General features: G+C 44.5%; 1 protein-coding gene across 2 annotated transcripts; it reads right to left on the reverse strand.

Annotated features, from left to right (window-relative positions):
• Positions 1–383: 383 nt before the first annotated feature.
• On the reverse strand, positions 384–13,719 carry si:dkey-181f22.4 (receptor-interacting serine/threonine-protein kinase 2). Of its 2 annotated transcripts, none has more exons than XM_053634367.1 (11): positions 12,575–12,675; positions 11,202–11,352; positions 9,022–9,171; positions 8,607–8,749; positions 8,467–8,516; positions 5,903–6,064; positions 5,728–5,813; positions 5,570–5,638; positions 4,774–4,948; positions 4,494–4,652; positions 384–2,188 (listed from the first exon to the last, which is right to left on the reverse strand). In XM_053634367.1, exons 2-11 carry the CDS (start codon positions 11,235–11,237, stop codon positions 1,881–1,883), a joined length of 1,338 nt encoding a protein of 445 aa, XP_053490342.1. In that variant the 5' UTR covers positions 11,238–11,352; positions 12,575–12,675; the 3' UTR covers positions 384–1,880. The 2 variants fall into 2 exon arrangements, with proteins under 2 accessions (XP_053490342.1, XP_053490341.1); XM_053634366.1 differs by having other exon boundaries at positions 385–2,188; positions 12,585–13,719.
• Between the last annotated feature and the right edge of the window lie 357 nt (positions 13,720–14,076).

The raw sequence follows: 14,076 nt of genomic DNA on the forward strand, positions 1-14,076 counted from the left end.
TTACTCATAATATTATTACTCTCTGAATTATTATTATTCTCGGATTTTCAAGTTTGTTTGTCATGAGAGAGAAAAGCGGGGGCGGGGGTGGGGGGGGTTGGTGGAGATTATAAAAAGCAGATGAAGCAGCTTTTTTTTTATTATTATTATTTTATCATTATAATTAAATTAGATGTAGTAGTATGTGTAGTGTTTCATGAGTATGTACAATATGTCATGTCCTCAGCAGCAGTGAAGGGGTACTGGTGAAATATTGCAGCATGCCTGAAAGGGGCAGAAACATGTGAAGAGGTTGTCCATGAGCGTCACTGAGGTGAGCGGCGTGTGGGAGGTAGTGGAGGTGTGAGAGACAGAGCGGACGAAGGAGTGACGACTGCATTACAGTCGTAGAAACTGTTCTTCAGCCTGCTGGGTCTGGATTGAATGCTGCGGTACCGTCTGCCTGATGGCAGTCTGGTAAAGGCACAGAGGTGCAGGGCACATTCACACACACTCGAACATCTATTCACACACTATGGACAATTTGGACATGCCAATCAGCCTACAACGCATGTCTTTGGACTGGGGGAGGAAACCGGAGTACCCGGAGGAACCCCCAAAAAACAGGGAGAACATGAAAAGTGCGTGCACACAGGGTGGAGGTGGGAATCGATCGAGTGAGGGTGGAGGTGGGAATCAAACGTGCTAACCACTAAGCCACTGTGTCTCCGTGGTGAAATTATTATTATTATTAGTAGTAGTAGTAGTAATATATGAGGTTTGCCAGTAATGAGTATACAAACAAACAAACAAACAAACAAACAAACATTCTCTTATTATATTTACTCCTTTACTACTAAATGAATGATTGTTTGTACGTGTATGTTTAATACTCGTGTGATTAAATAATCATAACTGGTTACATTTTTTTTTTTAAATGAAATAGATGCGTTTTCTTTTTTACACCGCTTTTACTTCTTAGACGTGCCGTTATAGAAAACTAATCAACACGCCATCACCGGTTTTCTGATCTCCGGTTCAGACAGCGCTGCACGTGACAGAGTATAACACGGGTGAGAAATCCGACACGTTCAAAACAAAAGTGACTTTAGAGAGGAGCGTACAGAGACCCCGATGCTGTTCACGGAGAGACGGCACGTCATTAGAGCGAGCGTGTGAGAGGCGGCGTGACACGTGAACTGAAAGAAAAGAAAGAAAAAAAACCCCCAACACACACCACAGCGTTTAAACTTAGTTTAATGTCCACCGATTAATCCCATACGGTACATGAGCTGTACCGTGGTGCTGTATAAAACAGTAAAAAAAAAAAATAAAGACGTTCTTGTTACAAGATACTTGCAGGATAAAATCCACTACTAGATGAGGAAATACTCGTGTTTGTGCAACGTGCACGACGTCTCCTACGGGAGAGCATACCATGCTTACATACTGAGAGAAATATGGACAATCCCAGCTCACATATAGGTTCATAAAAGCGACAGAAACAATGAGTACATTTAAAGCTGGACAGAAAAAAAAAAAAGAAGACCATAGAAACTAAAAACATCTAATTTTTTTTTTAAAAAAAACATTTTTTACAAACAACTGAATAAATACGCTCCTTTAATTAGGTTGTAATAGATCACGGACCTCTTTGATAGCCTGAGATTCACTTAAAAGAGTTAAAAAGGTGCTGATTAAGATGTTCACACCTCCACAGAATGCTGCTGATGATGTCTAACGCTCTGTGATCAAATCAGCTCTCGTCTGATCAAGTCACACGCCCCGAGTTTACATCAGATCTGTCGCCGTCTCTATAACAAAGGGCGTGATGCTTCTTAGATAACTCACTAACGAGGTCAATAACAGAGGAACACTTTAGTGATTTCATTCCCTGGCCTTTAGAAGAGAGAGACAGAGCGGGCGTGTCCGTTTGTGGCCTCGATAGAGACCAGACCCAGAGTGGTGGCTACAAGGACGGCGACTTTCTCCCCCAGACAAGCGCACGTGTCCAGGAGGCAGCGCGTGCGTGCGCTCAGTGTCATGGCCGCCGTGATGAACTCGTAGTCCTCGCGTGTGACCGCCCGCCTCGCCCGCAACACGTCCAGCAGGTTGTTGAGTCGCCCCTCGGTCATGAAGCGCACGATGGCCTCACGTCTCTCCCGCAGGAGCCGACAGCACGTCCAGCCGGAGGACGCGGGACACACGGCTACGGAGAGGAGACGGAGATTGAAAACATCAGATTAGATCAGAACAGACAGTCTGTAGACATCACGAGCTGCTTTTCGTATCTGAGGAAATAATCAAGTTTAGTTAAAGTTATTACCACACAAGGGGGCCACGCCAGATACTGAACGCAAAGGTGCACATACTTTTGCCACTCGAGGATGATTTTCCTCAATAAATAAACAACCAAGTATAATACTTTTGTCTCATTTGTTTACTTCACTTCACTGAACTAGCCAAAGGATAATTAACACTTTTTAAAATTCTAACATCCCTGGGACACACAATCAACAATCGACAAATTTCTCTCTCTCTCTCTCTCTCTCTCGCACACACACACACAGGCACACAGCTTTTAAAAGTGTAAACGCGAAGGCTTATCAAGAGAAAAACAGAGAAAGGGAAAAACAGTGACCCTCTCGGGAGGAAACGCCGTGCGCGCAGATAAGGCATCGACGTGGACGTTCTCTCACATTCAGGAAGTTAGCCAACAACCTTGCAGAAGTGCTTACTGTGCACAAGTCAGAGCACTACATACACACACACACACACACACACACACACACACACACGGACTTCTCACCATGTTTGTTAAGGGTAATTTTGCCTCAGCTGCACTCAGGAGGCGAGTTCCAGCATGTAAACGAATCGTCTTGACCTGGAAATACGTACGTGGGTTGCACGCGTTACTGCGGCTCGCTTCTTCAGCGCATTCAAAGCTGAGCTTCAGTTCAGAGTAATCACTTTATCATCGAGGCCTGAGTGAGACACGCGCGTTCTAATACCTTAAAGCTGTAACTTTAAGCTTTCCCGAGGCAGAGGAGTTTACACTTCTTTACGTAACAAGCTGTGTGTGATTTTTTTTTTGTCTTGTTAACCGAGAGAGAGAAAGAGAAAAGAGAGTGAGAAGAGAGAGAGAAGAGAGAGTGAGAAGAGAGAGAGAGAGAGAGAAGAGAGAAAGAAGAGAGAGAAGAGAGAGTGAGAAGAGAGAGAGAAGAGAGAGAGAGAGAAGAGAAGAGAGAGAAGAGAAGAGAGAAAGAGAAGAGAGAGAGAAGAGAGAGTGAGAAGAGAGAGAGAGAGAGAGAAGAGAGAAAGAGAAGAGAGAGAAGAGAGAGTGAGAAGAGAGAGAGAAGAGAGAGAGAGAGAAGAGAAGAGAGAGAAGAGAAGAGAGAGAAGAGAAGAGAGAGAAGAGAGAGTGAGAAGAGAGAGAGAAAGGGAGAGAGAAGAGAGAAAGAGAAGAGAGAGAGAAGAGAGAGTGAGAAGAGAGAGAAAGAAGAAAGAGAAAGAAGAAAGAAGAGAGAGAGAAGAGAGAAAGAGAAGAGAGTGAGAAGAAAGAGAGAAAGGGAGAGAGAAGAGAAAGAAAGAGAGAGAGAGAAGAGAGAGAATAGAGAGTGAGAAGAGAGAGAAGAGAGAGAGAAGAAAGAGTGAGAAGAGAGAAAGAGAAAGGGAGAGAGAAGAGAGAGAAAGAGAGAGAAGAGAGTGAGAAGAGAGAGAAGAGAGAGAGAAGAAAGAGTGAGAAGAGAGAAAGAGAAAGGGAGAGAGAAGAGAGAGAAAGAGAGAGAGAGAGAGAAAGGGAGAGAGAGAAAGAGAGAGAGAAGGAGTGAGAAGAGAGAGAGAATAGAGAGTGAGAAGAGAGTGAGAAGAGAGAGGAGAGAGAGAGAAGAAAGAGTGAGAAGACAGAGAGAGAAAGAGAGAGAGAAGAGAGAGAGAGAGAAAGGGAGAGAGAAGAGAGAGAAAGAGAGAGAGTGAGAAGAGAGTGAGAAGAGAGAGGAGAGAGAGAGAAGAAAGAGTGAGAAGAGAGAGAGAGAAAGAGAGAGAGGAGAGAGAGAAGAGAGAGAGAGAAAGGGAGAGAGAAGAGAGAGAAAGAGAGAGAGAGTGAGAAGAGAGAGAGAATAGAGAGTGAGAAGAGAGTGAGAAGAGAGAGAAGAGAGAGAGAGGAGAGCGTGAGAAGAGAGAGAGAGAAAGGGAGAGAGAAGAGAGAGAAAGAGAGAGAAGAGAAAGAGAGAAAGGGAGAGAGAAGAGAGAGAAGAGAAAGAGAGAAAGGGAGAGAGAAGAGAGAGAGAAGAGAGAGAGAAGAGAGAAAGAGAAGAGAGAAGAGAGAGAGAAAGAGAGAGAAGAGTGCTGCTATAACGTAAGTGAGAACAGGTGGTATAAGTGGTATAAGTGGAGTAAAACACTGGAGGATGTACTGTTATAAGACAATAATGGATGTACTGTAAAATATATATATATATATACGTGTTATATAGAGTATTATATATATATATATAAAATTGCTTGACCCTTACGCTGGTTTGCGGGCTGTAGAGGTGTGTGTATCGGGGACGTGGGCGAGCCGGACGGCGTGTTTGGTGGTGGAGATGCTCGAGACGGTTTTACGCCACAAACTCCACTGCAACGTCTCTCCCGGTTACTGCCGGATAAACTCCCCGGACCGTCTGACGCATCTATAACAAAAAATTAGACAAAAATAAACAATCAGACAACGCCGTGAAAAGAAGATACGATGAGATTTGTGATATATTTGTAAAAGAAAATCAACAGGATCAGAAAGGAAAGCTCTCTCACCCCTGCAGCATGGTGTCGGAGGCGACGCCCGTGCCGGACTGGGAGAAGGCGGACTTCCTCTCGGAGTCGTCTCGTCCGATTTGCAGGTTCGAGCGGCGTGTCGGTGTGAGTGCGGCACCGTCACCGGAATCGCCTTGGACATCAGGGATTTTGGACGTGTGCAGCCACCGTAGCCCTGCGCAAGTGTTTACAGTGAACTGAGGGTGAGACACTACAGGTGGGTGAATTTTCACAACTCATCTCCACCAGTTCCTGTTCTGATATCCATGCAAGTGTTTATGCTATTGAGGCTTTGTAAATTTGCATACTTAATCAAACCCCAAATCTACTCTTTGGATGTGGTTAGAATAAAAAAAAAAAAAAGTTTATTTCCCACTGTGTGAAGACACGGTAAGGAGAAAGACTTTGCTGGAGACTTTGTTTAATCAACAAAACACCGCGCACCATTATTAAAATTTATTTTTATGCTATTTGTCAGTAAAATCGAAGGCAAATCCAACAATAATAAACGAATTTGAGAAATCCCTCTGTAATACCTTTCTAAATGGGGACAGGAACGAACGTCAAACTTTATGAATGCTTGCAGAAATTGGGATTCATTTTTTTTGACGCATAAATTGATGTATATAAAAAAGATGCTTTTTAGTAATATGTGATGTGATTATAAAGTGGGTGGAGCTTACGTTTTAAACAGACGCTCCAACTGACAAGACCAAAATCATCGTTTCTATGAGCAGCGTTTCGTCTTAAAAGAGCAGATCGTTTAATTTGAAAGCAGATGAAATAAATCTTCTACCTCCAGGTTGTTGAGCTCCACAGGCAACTCCCAGGCTGGAGTGTGATTACAGCTCAGCAGCGCCCTCTCCTGGTGAGAACACACAAAACACGATTCATTAATGTCATTTATTCCGGTCTGGTTTCTTTTAAATGAGGAATGGCGCGATTGTTCAGTACCTTGCACGTTTTTATCAGGTGGACCGCTGTACAAAGAGCTCCCGAGTCCAGTGTTTCCAGAACCTTCCTGAGCACCAGCACACACTCTGTATTCAGATATGTAAGAATGTCATAAGGAAAAAAAAAAGACGCATAAATTTTAAGGTTTTTTTTAAATGAAAGATGTTTATCTGACCTTCAGCCGGCGGACGCTGTTTTGGATCAACAGACCAACATCTGGTCATGAGCTGAGTGAGGGCGTGGCTTTGTGGTGTCTTCAGGGGCAACAGATTAATCTCCATACCTAGCTCCGCCCCTTCCTGAGTGCACATAACGAGGTTCTGCAGCTGATCGAAACCTAAAAACATCAACATCACATATACATTTACAGAACAAACCAAATGGAAATGTGAAATATTACAAAAATTTATTTAAAAAATATTTAGTTCTTTACTCAACACACTAAGTGAAGTGTGAGTTTCAGGCATTTATTAAGATTATTAAGACTTTTGTCTACTTTTTTGTGTACATCTAATGATTTGCGGACGTCATTTCATCAGACGATTTTAAGAGATTTTTTTACGATTTGCACTCGACTTACACCCACGATTTTTTACGACTTACACCCACTCTAACCCCGCCTACCACCATAAACACCCACACTAACCCCGCCTATCACCATGAACACCCTCCTTAACCCCGCCCACCACCATAAACAACCACCCTAACCCCACCCACCACCATAAACACCCACACTAACCCCGCCTATCACCATAAACACCCTCCTTAACCCCTCCCACCACCATAAAAGCCCACCCTAACCCCACCCACCACCATAAACACTCACCCTAACCCCACCTACCACTATAAACACCCACCTACCACCATGAACACCCACCCTAGCCACGCCCACAACCACAAACACCCACACTAACCCCGCCCACCACCATAAACACCCTCCTTAACCCCGCCCACCACCATAACTACCCACCCTAACCCCGCCTACCACCATAAACACCCTCCTATCACCATAAACACCCACCCTAACCCCGCCTACCACCATAAACACCCAACCTAACCCTGCCTACCACCATAAACACCCACCCTAACCCCACCTACCATCATAAAGACCCACCTACCGAACCCCACCCCACCTACTGGGCGGCTGTGGATCAGGTGGTAGAGCGGGTTGTCCACTAATCGTAAGGGTTGGAGGTTCGATTCCCGGCCCACATGACTCCACATGAAGTGTCCTTGGGCAAGACACTGAACCCCAAATTGCTCCCGATGGTAAGTTAGTGTCTTGCATGGCAGCTCTGCTACCATTGGTGTGTGTGTGTGTGAGTGTGTGTGTGTGTGTGAATGGGTGAATGAGACACAGGGTAAAGCGCTTTGGATAAAAGCGCTATATAAGTGCGCCATTTACCATTTTACCATTTACCATATCATAAAGACCCACCCACCCTAACCCCGCCTACCATCAACACCTTATCCCTGTATTCCTGTGTTATCGTTAACGTATAAGATGTTGCATCTAGTTATTAACTTTGCTACGTATTTATCTCAGCATCTGTTTATTCATTCATTTTTTCACTACTGTTTTTTTAAAACTAGGTTTTGTTCACGTCCTACTTCTCTTGGTCTGCTGTTGTATATTGCTTTGGAAATACAGAAAATATTCTGTCATGCCAATAAGCACACACTGAATTGAACTGAGTGAGAAAGAGTGAGAGAGAGAGAGAGAGGGAGAGGAAGAGAGATCGACAGAAAGATAGAGAGAGAGAGAGAGAGAGAGAGAGAGAGAGAGAGGGAGAGGAAAAGAGAGACAGGGAGATCGACAGAAAGATAGAGAGAGAGAGAGACAGGGAGATCGACAGAGAGAGAGAGAGAGAGAGAGAGACAGAGAGAGAGAGACAGGGAGATCGACAGAGAGAGAGAGAGAGACAGGGAGATTGACAGAAAGATAGAGAGAGAGAGAGAGACAGGGAGATCGACAGAGAGAGAGAGAGACAGGGAGATCGACAGAGAGAGAGAGAGAGAGACAGGGAGATCGACAGAGAGAGAGAGAGAGAGAGAGGAAGAGAGAGACAGGGAGATCGACAGAAAGATAGAGAGAGAGAGACAGGGAGATCGACAGAGAGAGAGAGAGAGAGAGACAGGGAGATCGACAGAGAGAGAGAGAGAGAGAGAGAGAGAGGAAGAGAGAGACAGGGAGATCGACAGAAAGATAGAGAGAGAGAGAGAGACAGCGAGATCGACAGAGAGAGAGAGAGAGAGGAAGAGAGAGACAGGGAGATCGACAGAAAGATAGAGAGAGAGAGACAGGGAGATCGACAGAGAGAGAGAGAGAGAAAGACAGACAGACAGGGAGATCTACAGTGAGAAAGAGAGAGAAAGACAGACAGGGAGATTGACAGAGAGGTAGAGAGAGACAGAGAGAGACAAACAGGGAGATTGACAGAGAGAAAGAGAGAGACAAACACTGAGATTGACAGAGAGACAGAGAGAGACAGACAGGGAGATTGACAGAGAGAAAGAGAGAGACAAACACTGAGATTGACAGAGAGACAGAGAGAGACAGACAGGGAGATTGACAGAGAGAAAGAGAGAGACAAACACTGAGATTGACAGAGAGACAGAGAGAGACAGACAGGGAGATTGACAGAGACGTAGAGAGACAGACAGAGAGCTAGACAGATAAAGAGATAGTGATAGAGAGACAGAGCGAAAGAGAGACAGACAGGTAAAGAAAAGACGTACCTTCACACGGCGGTCGTCTGTTCAGAGTCTCCCACATCAGAACCCCAAAACTGAAAAAAAACCGCGAGGGATGAGTGGAGTGAAACCCCGACATCACCGAGCTGCTCATCCGTGCGAAGGTGTGAAGATGTGGAACTCACCTGTACACGTCAGACTTCACACACGGAACGTTTCCCAGCAGAACCTCCGGTGCCAGGAAAGCCAGGTCTCTAAAACACGGAGCGCCGCCGTTAGAGACACGGGTTCTCACGTCCACGAGCATCTGCTGTCCCCAGTCACACAGCTGTAGCGCAGAAAACACTCACTCAGCAAATAATAATAATAATAATAATCACCATCATCAAGAAATCATCACACCGATGCCGACTGTATTACATTATCATTACTATTAGCAGTAGTATTGCTGTTATTATTATTCATTCCTATGATCTTTAATTCATTTTTATATTTTAATATAAACCTCATTTTAATTTAATATATTATCGTATTAAAATATACTATAATTTATATAATTAATAGGCATTATTATATGGAATATGGTAATGTGAGCAGTACTTTAGCGCGGTACTGGTGGTCCAGCAGGACGTTGGTGGTCTTCAGCGCACCGTGAGGCAGAGAGACGGAGTGAAGGACCTTTAGACCCTCGGCCACGTCCAGCAGGATCCGTAAGCGGAGAACCAGCGGCAGGTCCGGGTACAGGCGAGTCTGATAAAAGATTCGATTTGAGAAAGACATCGACGTGTCACTTCCACATGCGCGTCACCACCGCGCTTCATTAAACATTCATTCAGCTGGATTTGAGAAGCGGCCCTCGGTGAAACGGAGCTCGGAAGCAGAACCGCCGTGGTACCGTTTTAAAAATGAATCCTAACCACCGACGCTTTCCATCCTCATCCCATGGGAGTCCACGCAAAGCGCTTTTGCTTTTGCAGCGCAGAAAACAACAGAAACGAAGTCTTCTAGACGTGAACCTGACTCTCTCAGGACGCAACCTCGGCAAGGTCAGAGCCGGGTTGTTTTGGTTTTTTATTTATTTATTTATTTTTACAAACCTACGTACGTTAGTACAGGAATTACGTCTGGAGTTCCGGAAGACTCGTTTCAGCTGTTCAGAATCGATTCCTTCTCTCGGGAGTCGATAACTCGGTTTGTTTCGAGACTTTTCACATTCGCGAACGCGCCGGACGAAAGGGAATCTCTGTAAAAGCGTAACGGGGCGCTTTAAAGTCACTTCAGGTTTTTAAGTGACGTAACACGCTGTAAAAGCGCTCAGGACATCAGGATCAGAGTCATGACGGCACCAAAGCAGGTTTTAGTGGAACTTGGACTGATGAAGCACTTTTAAAACTCAAACATGTTTTGTCACATGCCGAGCGTCGAGAATGAGGAAACTGAACGCTGGGAAATTCCAGACTGAAAAAAAACAAACTTTCCCTTACAGCGATGCTAAAAATAGATGGAGAGGTTGCATAATCTTCCACTCCGCTTAAATGAGCTTGACCGCTGTGCTCCCTTCTGCATTGACTCATTTCTCTTTTTTTTTTTTTTAAATTCATCTTTGTTTTGTTTGCAAATGATTTGAGATCACACCGATCCGATACCCTGGATCAGATCGCGCGGGAAAAACGCGGTGGATCGGATCTCAGAGAAAAACTAATGTGACAAATGGAGCAGATTTAAACTTTTTGAATATATTTTATGGAACTGGAAGCGTTGACACGTCAAGAGACTTGATGGTATTTTTTGTTAGGATTGATTTTATTATGTTTATTCTTTATTTATCGTTTTTTGTATACATTCTTGTATTTTATTTACACGTTTTATATACTTTATGTATAAGGGTTTTGTGTGAAAGAGTTTAAGTGAATAAACAAGGCTGTGATTTTGTGTCAGTCGAGTTTTTAGCTATGAACTTTTTCCTGTTTTTTTTTTTTTTTTTTTAAGTGTTCAATTTAAAAAATGCTTTTAAGGCTTACTAGTTTTTAAAGGAAAAAAAGTCTTAAATAATCTTAAATAAATGGAGTGCCGAGTTCTAGTCCTGGTTTTCCTGAGTGGAACATTTAACAATGAACATTTATGCATCCATTTATCCATCCATCCATCCATGTATCCATCCATCCATCCATCCATCCATCCATCCATCCATTTATCCATCCATTTATCCATCCATCCATGTATCCATCCATCCATCCATCCATCCATCCATCCATCCATTTATCCATCCATTTATCCATCCATCCATCCATTCATCCATCCATTCATCCAACCATCCATCCATTTATCCATCCATCTATCCATCCATCCATCCATTCATCCATCCATTTATCCATCCATTCATCCATTCATCCATCCATTCATCCATCCATCCATTTATCCATCCATCCATCCATCTTCTATACCACTTATTCTACAGGGTCACGGGGAACCTGGACCCTATCCCAGGGAGCATGGGGGACAAGGCGGGTTACACCCTGGACAGGGTGCCAATCCATCGCAGGGCACAATCACATACACACTCACACACCCATTCATACACTACGGACACTTTGGACACGCCAATCAGCCTACCATGCATGTGTTTGGACTGGGGGAGGAAACCGGAGAACCCGGAGGAAACCCCCGCAGCACGGGGAGAACATGCAAACTCCACACACACAGGGCCACGGTGGGAATCAAACCCCCGACCGTGGAGGTGTGATGTGAACACACATGAGCCTGTAGTAGTGTGATCTCACCTCATACAGCAGAGAATGAAGAGATCCTTCAGGCATCCAGTCCCACAGCAGGCCAGTGAGAAAACGACTCCGATACACACCTACAGGCTGCAGAACCCGCCCCACACACTCTCCACCCTGCGCCAATGCGTCCTGGATCTGTGACAAACAGCTGGAGGACACACACACACACACACACACACACACACACACAGTCATCTGTTTAAATCTGAACATGAAAGTGAAAATAAACCCTACGCCAGGTTTCAGTTTGCGTTTGATGACTCCGCATGACCGTCCGTCTGCAAACACTCGAGAAGTTTCACCAAATATATCATCACCATAATGATCACAACATCGCACAGTGCGTCTAAACGTTATACTATTGTACAGTATTTAGATCAAATCCCCTTTCTGAAAGTGATAAATACTCTCACACGCTCAGACAAACAAAAGTGCAGCCTACTTTTCCTCGTCACTGGCTTAGTTCTGCCATGCGAACACCTTGTGTGTGACTTTTACAAAGAAATGGTTTAAGGCACTGAGTTAGTTCACTGACAGTAAAGGACATGCGCGTTGCCAGCTGAACGACGACAGCTTGGTACCTTTATAAACCTTTAGAACTATAACTACTTCTGAGACGCTGATTCGTCAATTAGAATTAGAAAAGGTTCTTTAAAGGGTGTACACAGTGGTACTCAGCGACAAGCCAGTCAGTTACGTACAGTTTAGTACCTTTATTCTGAAAGCGTAGCGTGGGTTAGGTTCTTCCTCACAGATCTTTATTTTATTAAATACAGATGAGAGAAATTATAATGATAACGAGTCTTTATTTATCACGTGTACATTACAGCAGAGTGAAATTCTTTTCTTTGCATACCCCAGCATGTCAGGAGGTTGGGGTCAGAGCGCAGGGTCACGATACAGCGCCCCCTGGAGCAGACAGGCTTAAGGGCCTTGCTCAGGGGCCCAACAGTGGCAGCTTGGCAGCGCTGGGGCTCGAACCCCCGACCTTCTGATCAGTAACTATTGTAACTACAGTTAAATGGCCACTTATTGTAAGCGAAGATTAATAGCAATTAAAAATAAATAAAAAATAATTAAAATATCAGTTTAAAGGTTTGCACCCCACCTTTTCTGAATGTGATATATGTATATATATTCGTTAATAATTTGAGATTTTCACCTCTTTTCTTTAAGAAATTCTTTCACATCCTCTTTCCCAGATGTTGGTTCCTCTCGGGTGAAATATTACAGATGTGTTGTTGGTATTTTTTAAATTCTTTTTCCTTGTTTATTATTTTTTTTTTTTTTGTAAATAAATTGCAAAATTACTACAGATTTCTCCGTTAACCCTCAGCCACCCTGGCGGGGATGCAAACTTTTGCGCTCACCTGTACTCACCTGTCCGTGTTAAGGAGTTTGAGAGCGACTGCGCGCGCGGATCTCTTCAGGACGCCCCGTAAGCACGCGCCCGCGCTGCTTCTGACTAACGCCACGCGCACCAGCTCTGCTTCATCCACCTCCTGCAGCACGGCAGACATTTTCACTCTTCTCTTTTCAGATCAACGTGTTTTTGGAGACGCGCATAACGGAGGTAAAGACACCGAGGACCGGGTCGCTGTCTGGCTCGCGCAAAGCGAAATGGAAAAAAAAAAATGACGTAACGTGTTTATGTCGCTTCTGATTGGTTGCCGGTGCGGCGGAAAATCCCCTTTCACCTCCCAGCTCCTCCTCCGTCTTTCAACTCCTGCTTCTGTGTTCTTCTCCCAGCTGAGTGACCTTCCGCGTCAAACCGAGAAGTCAGACTGAGAAATAAAAACAGTTCGAGACAGAAAAACCTACATGCTGTTCCGCAAAGATATATTTATAGCAGCAGACAGAAAAAATACCTACAATATCCTCATGTGTATTTTAAATTCATTTCAGTCAGGAGTTTTTCACGCAGCATGGAGGGATTTTCATGTCATTTTTAATCACTCTGAACTTTTAACAGTGGACAGTGTCACAAAGCAGATTTACCGAAATATCTCAGTTCTTAATTGATAAATTGGTCCCTGGTGAGCACGTCAGAGGCGACGTGGTGAGGAAAAACACCCTGAGACCACATGAAGAAGAAACCTTGAGACACCGGTGGCTTAGGGTTAGCACGTTCGCCTCATATTTCCCAGTTAACCAAAAAAATCCAGATCCAAGACACATTTCTTTAGCCTAGCATTCACATACATGTCTCATCTCAGTCATTTCTGCCTGAAATGGAATGAACAGCAGTTACGCTAATCCTTCTCCTTTTGTTTCTGGTTCCTGTCTCGGGATGGGCATCAGTGAACGTGCCAGCTCCGGTTCAGAACCAGGCTCGACGAAGATTCCAGAAGACCCCTACGCCTGTGAAGACTTTGGATGATACCAACGTTTAATCGTTGCTCCTTTGGTGGCAGTGAGCCTGGCCCGCTCTGCTCTCCGGGCCGGCCTGGTCCGTCCTGGTGCCCCGCTTTTGGTTGGAGCTCTCGTCGCTTGGAGGCCACTCGTGTTGCTGAGGATTCTCCATATGGACAGCCTGGGGAGACACTCGGAAGCCGTGGAGATGGCATTGGACTGCGATTGATGCGGGCAGTTTTGGTGCGGTGTCTTGGGACTGCAGTTGCGGTGACGGTTTTAGGACTGCAATTGCCACGAACATCTGCACAAACAGACTTTGTGCTCGGGTCCCCATCGGTGGACAGTTCATGACTTCAGCGGAGCAGACTTCATGTTCAGACTGTGTCGAATCTCCTGATCACACAGTCATACCTAACACATGATAAGATGATTTATAATGAGATATTTTACAGTATAGATCCACACTCTGTCAACAAAAAGGTGATATTATTTACATCATATCACATCAAGTGTGTGT

The sequence above is a fragment of the Ictalurus furcatus genome, chromosome 10, assembly GCF_023375685.1.
Source record: "Ictalurus furcatus strain D&B chromosome 10, Billie_1.0, whole genome shotgun sequence".
Lineage (NCBI taxonomy): Eukaryota > Metazoa > Chordata > Actinopteri > Siluriformes > Ictaluridae > Ictalurus > Ictalurus furcatus.

Bases quoted from the DNA above. Each gene is read 5' to 3' on its own strand.
- si:dkey-181f22.4 (XM_053634366.1), bottom strand. From the start codon at position 12,724: ATGTCTGCCGTGCTGCAGGAGGTGGATGAAGCAGAGCTGGTGCGCGTG. The intron at 8,750-9,021 runs GTACTGCTCACA...TCTGCGCTACAG, and splicing joins ACCACCAGTACCGCGCTAAA to CTGTGTGACTGGGGACAGCA. The intron at 8,517-8,606 runs GTGAGTTCCACA...GTTTTTTTTCAG, and splicing joins GTGAAGTCTGACGTGTACAG to TTTTGGGGTTCTGATGTGGG.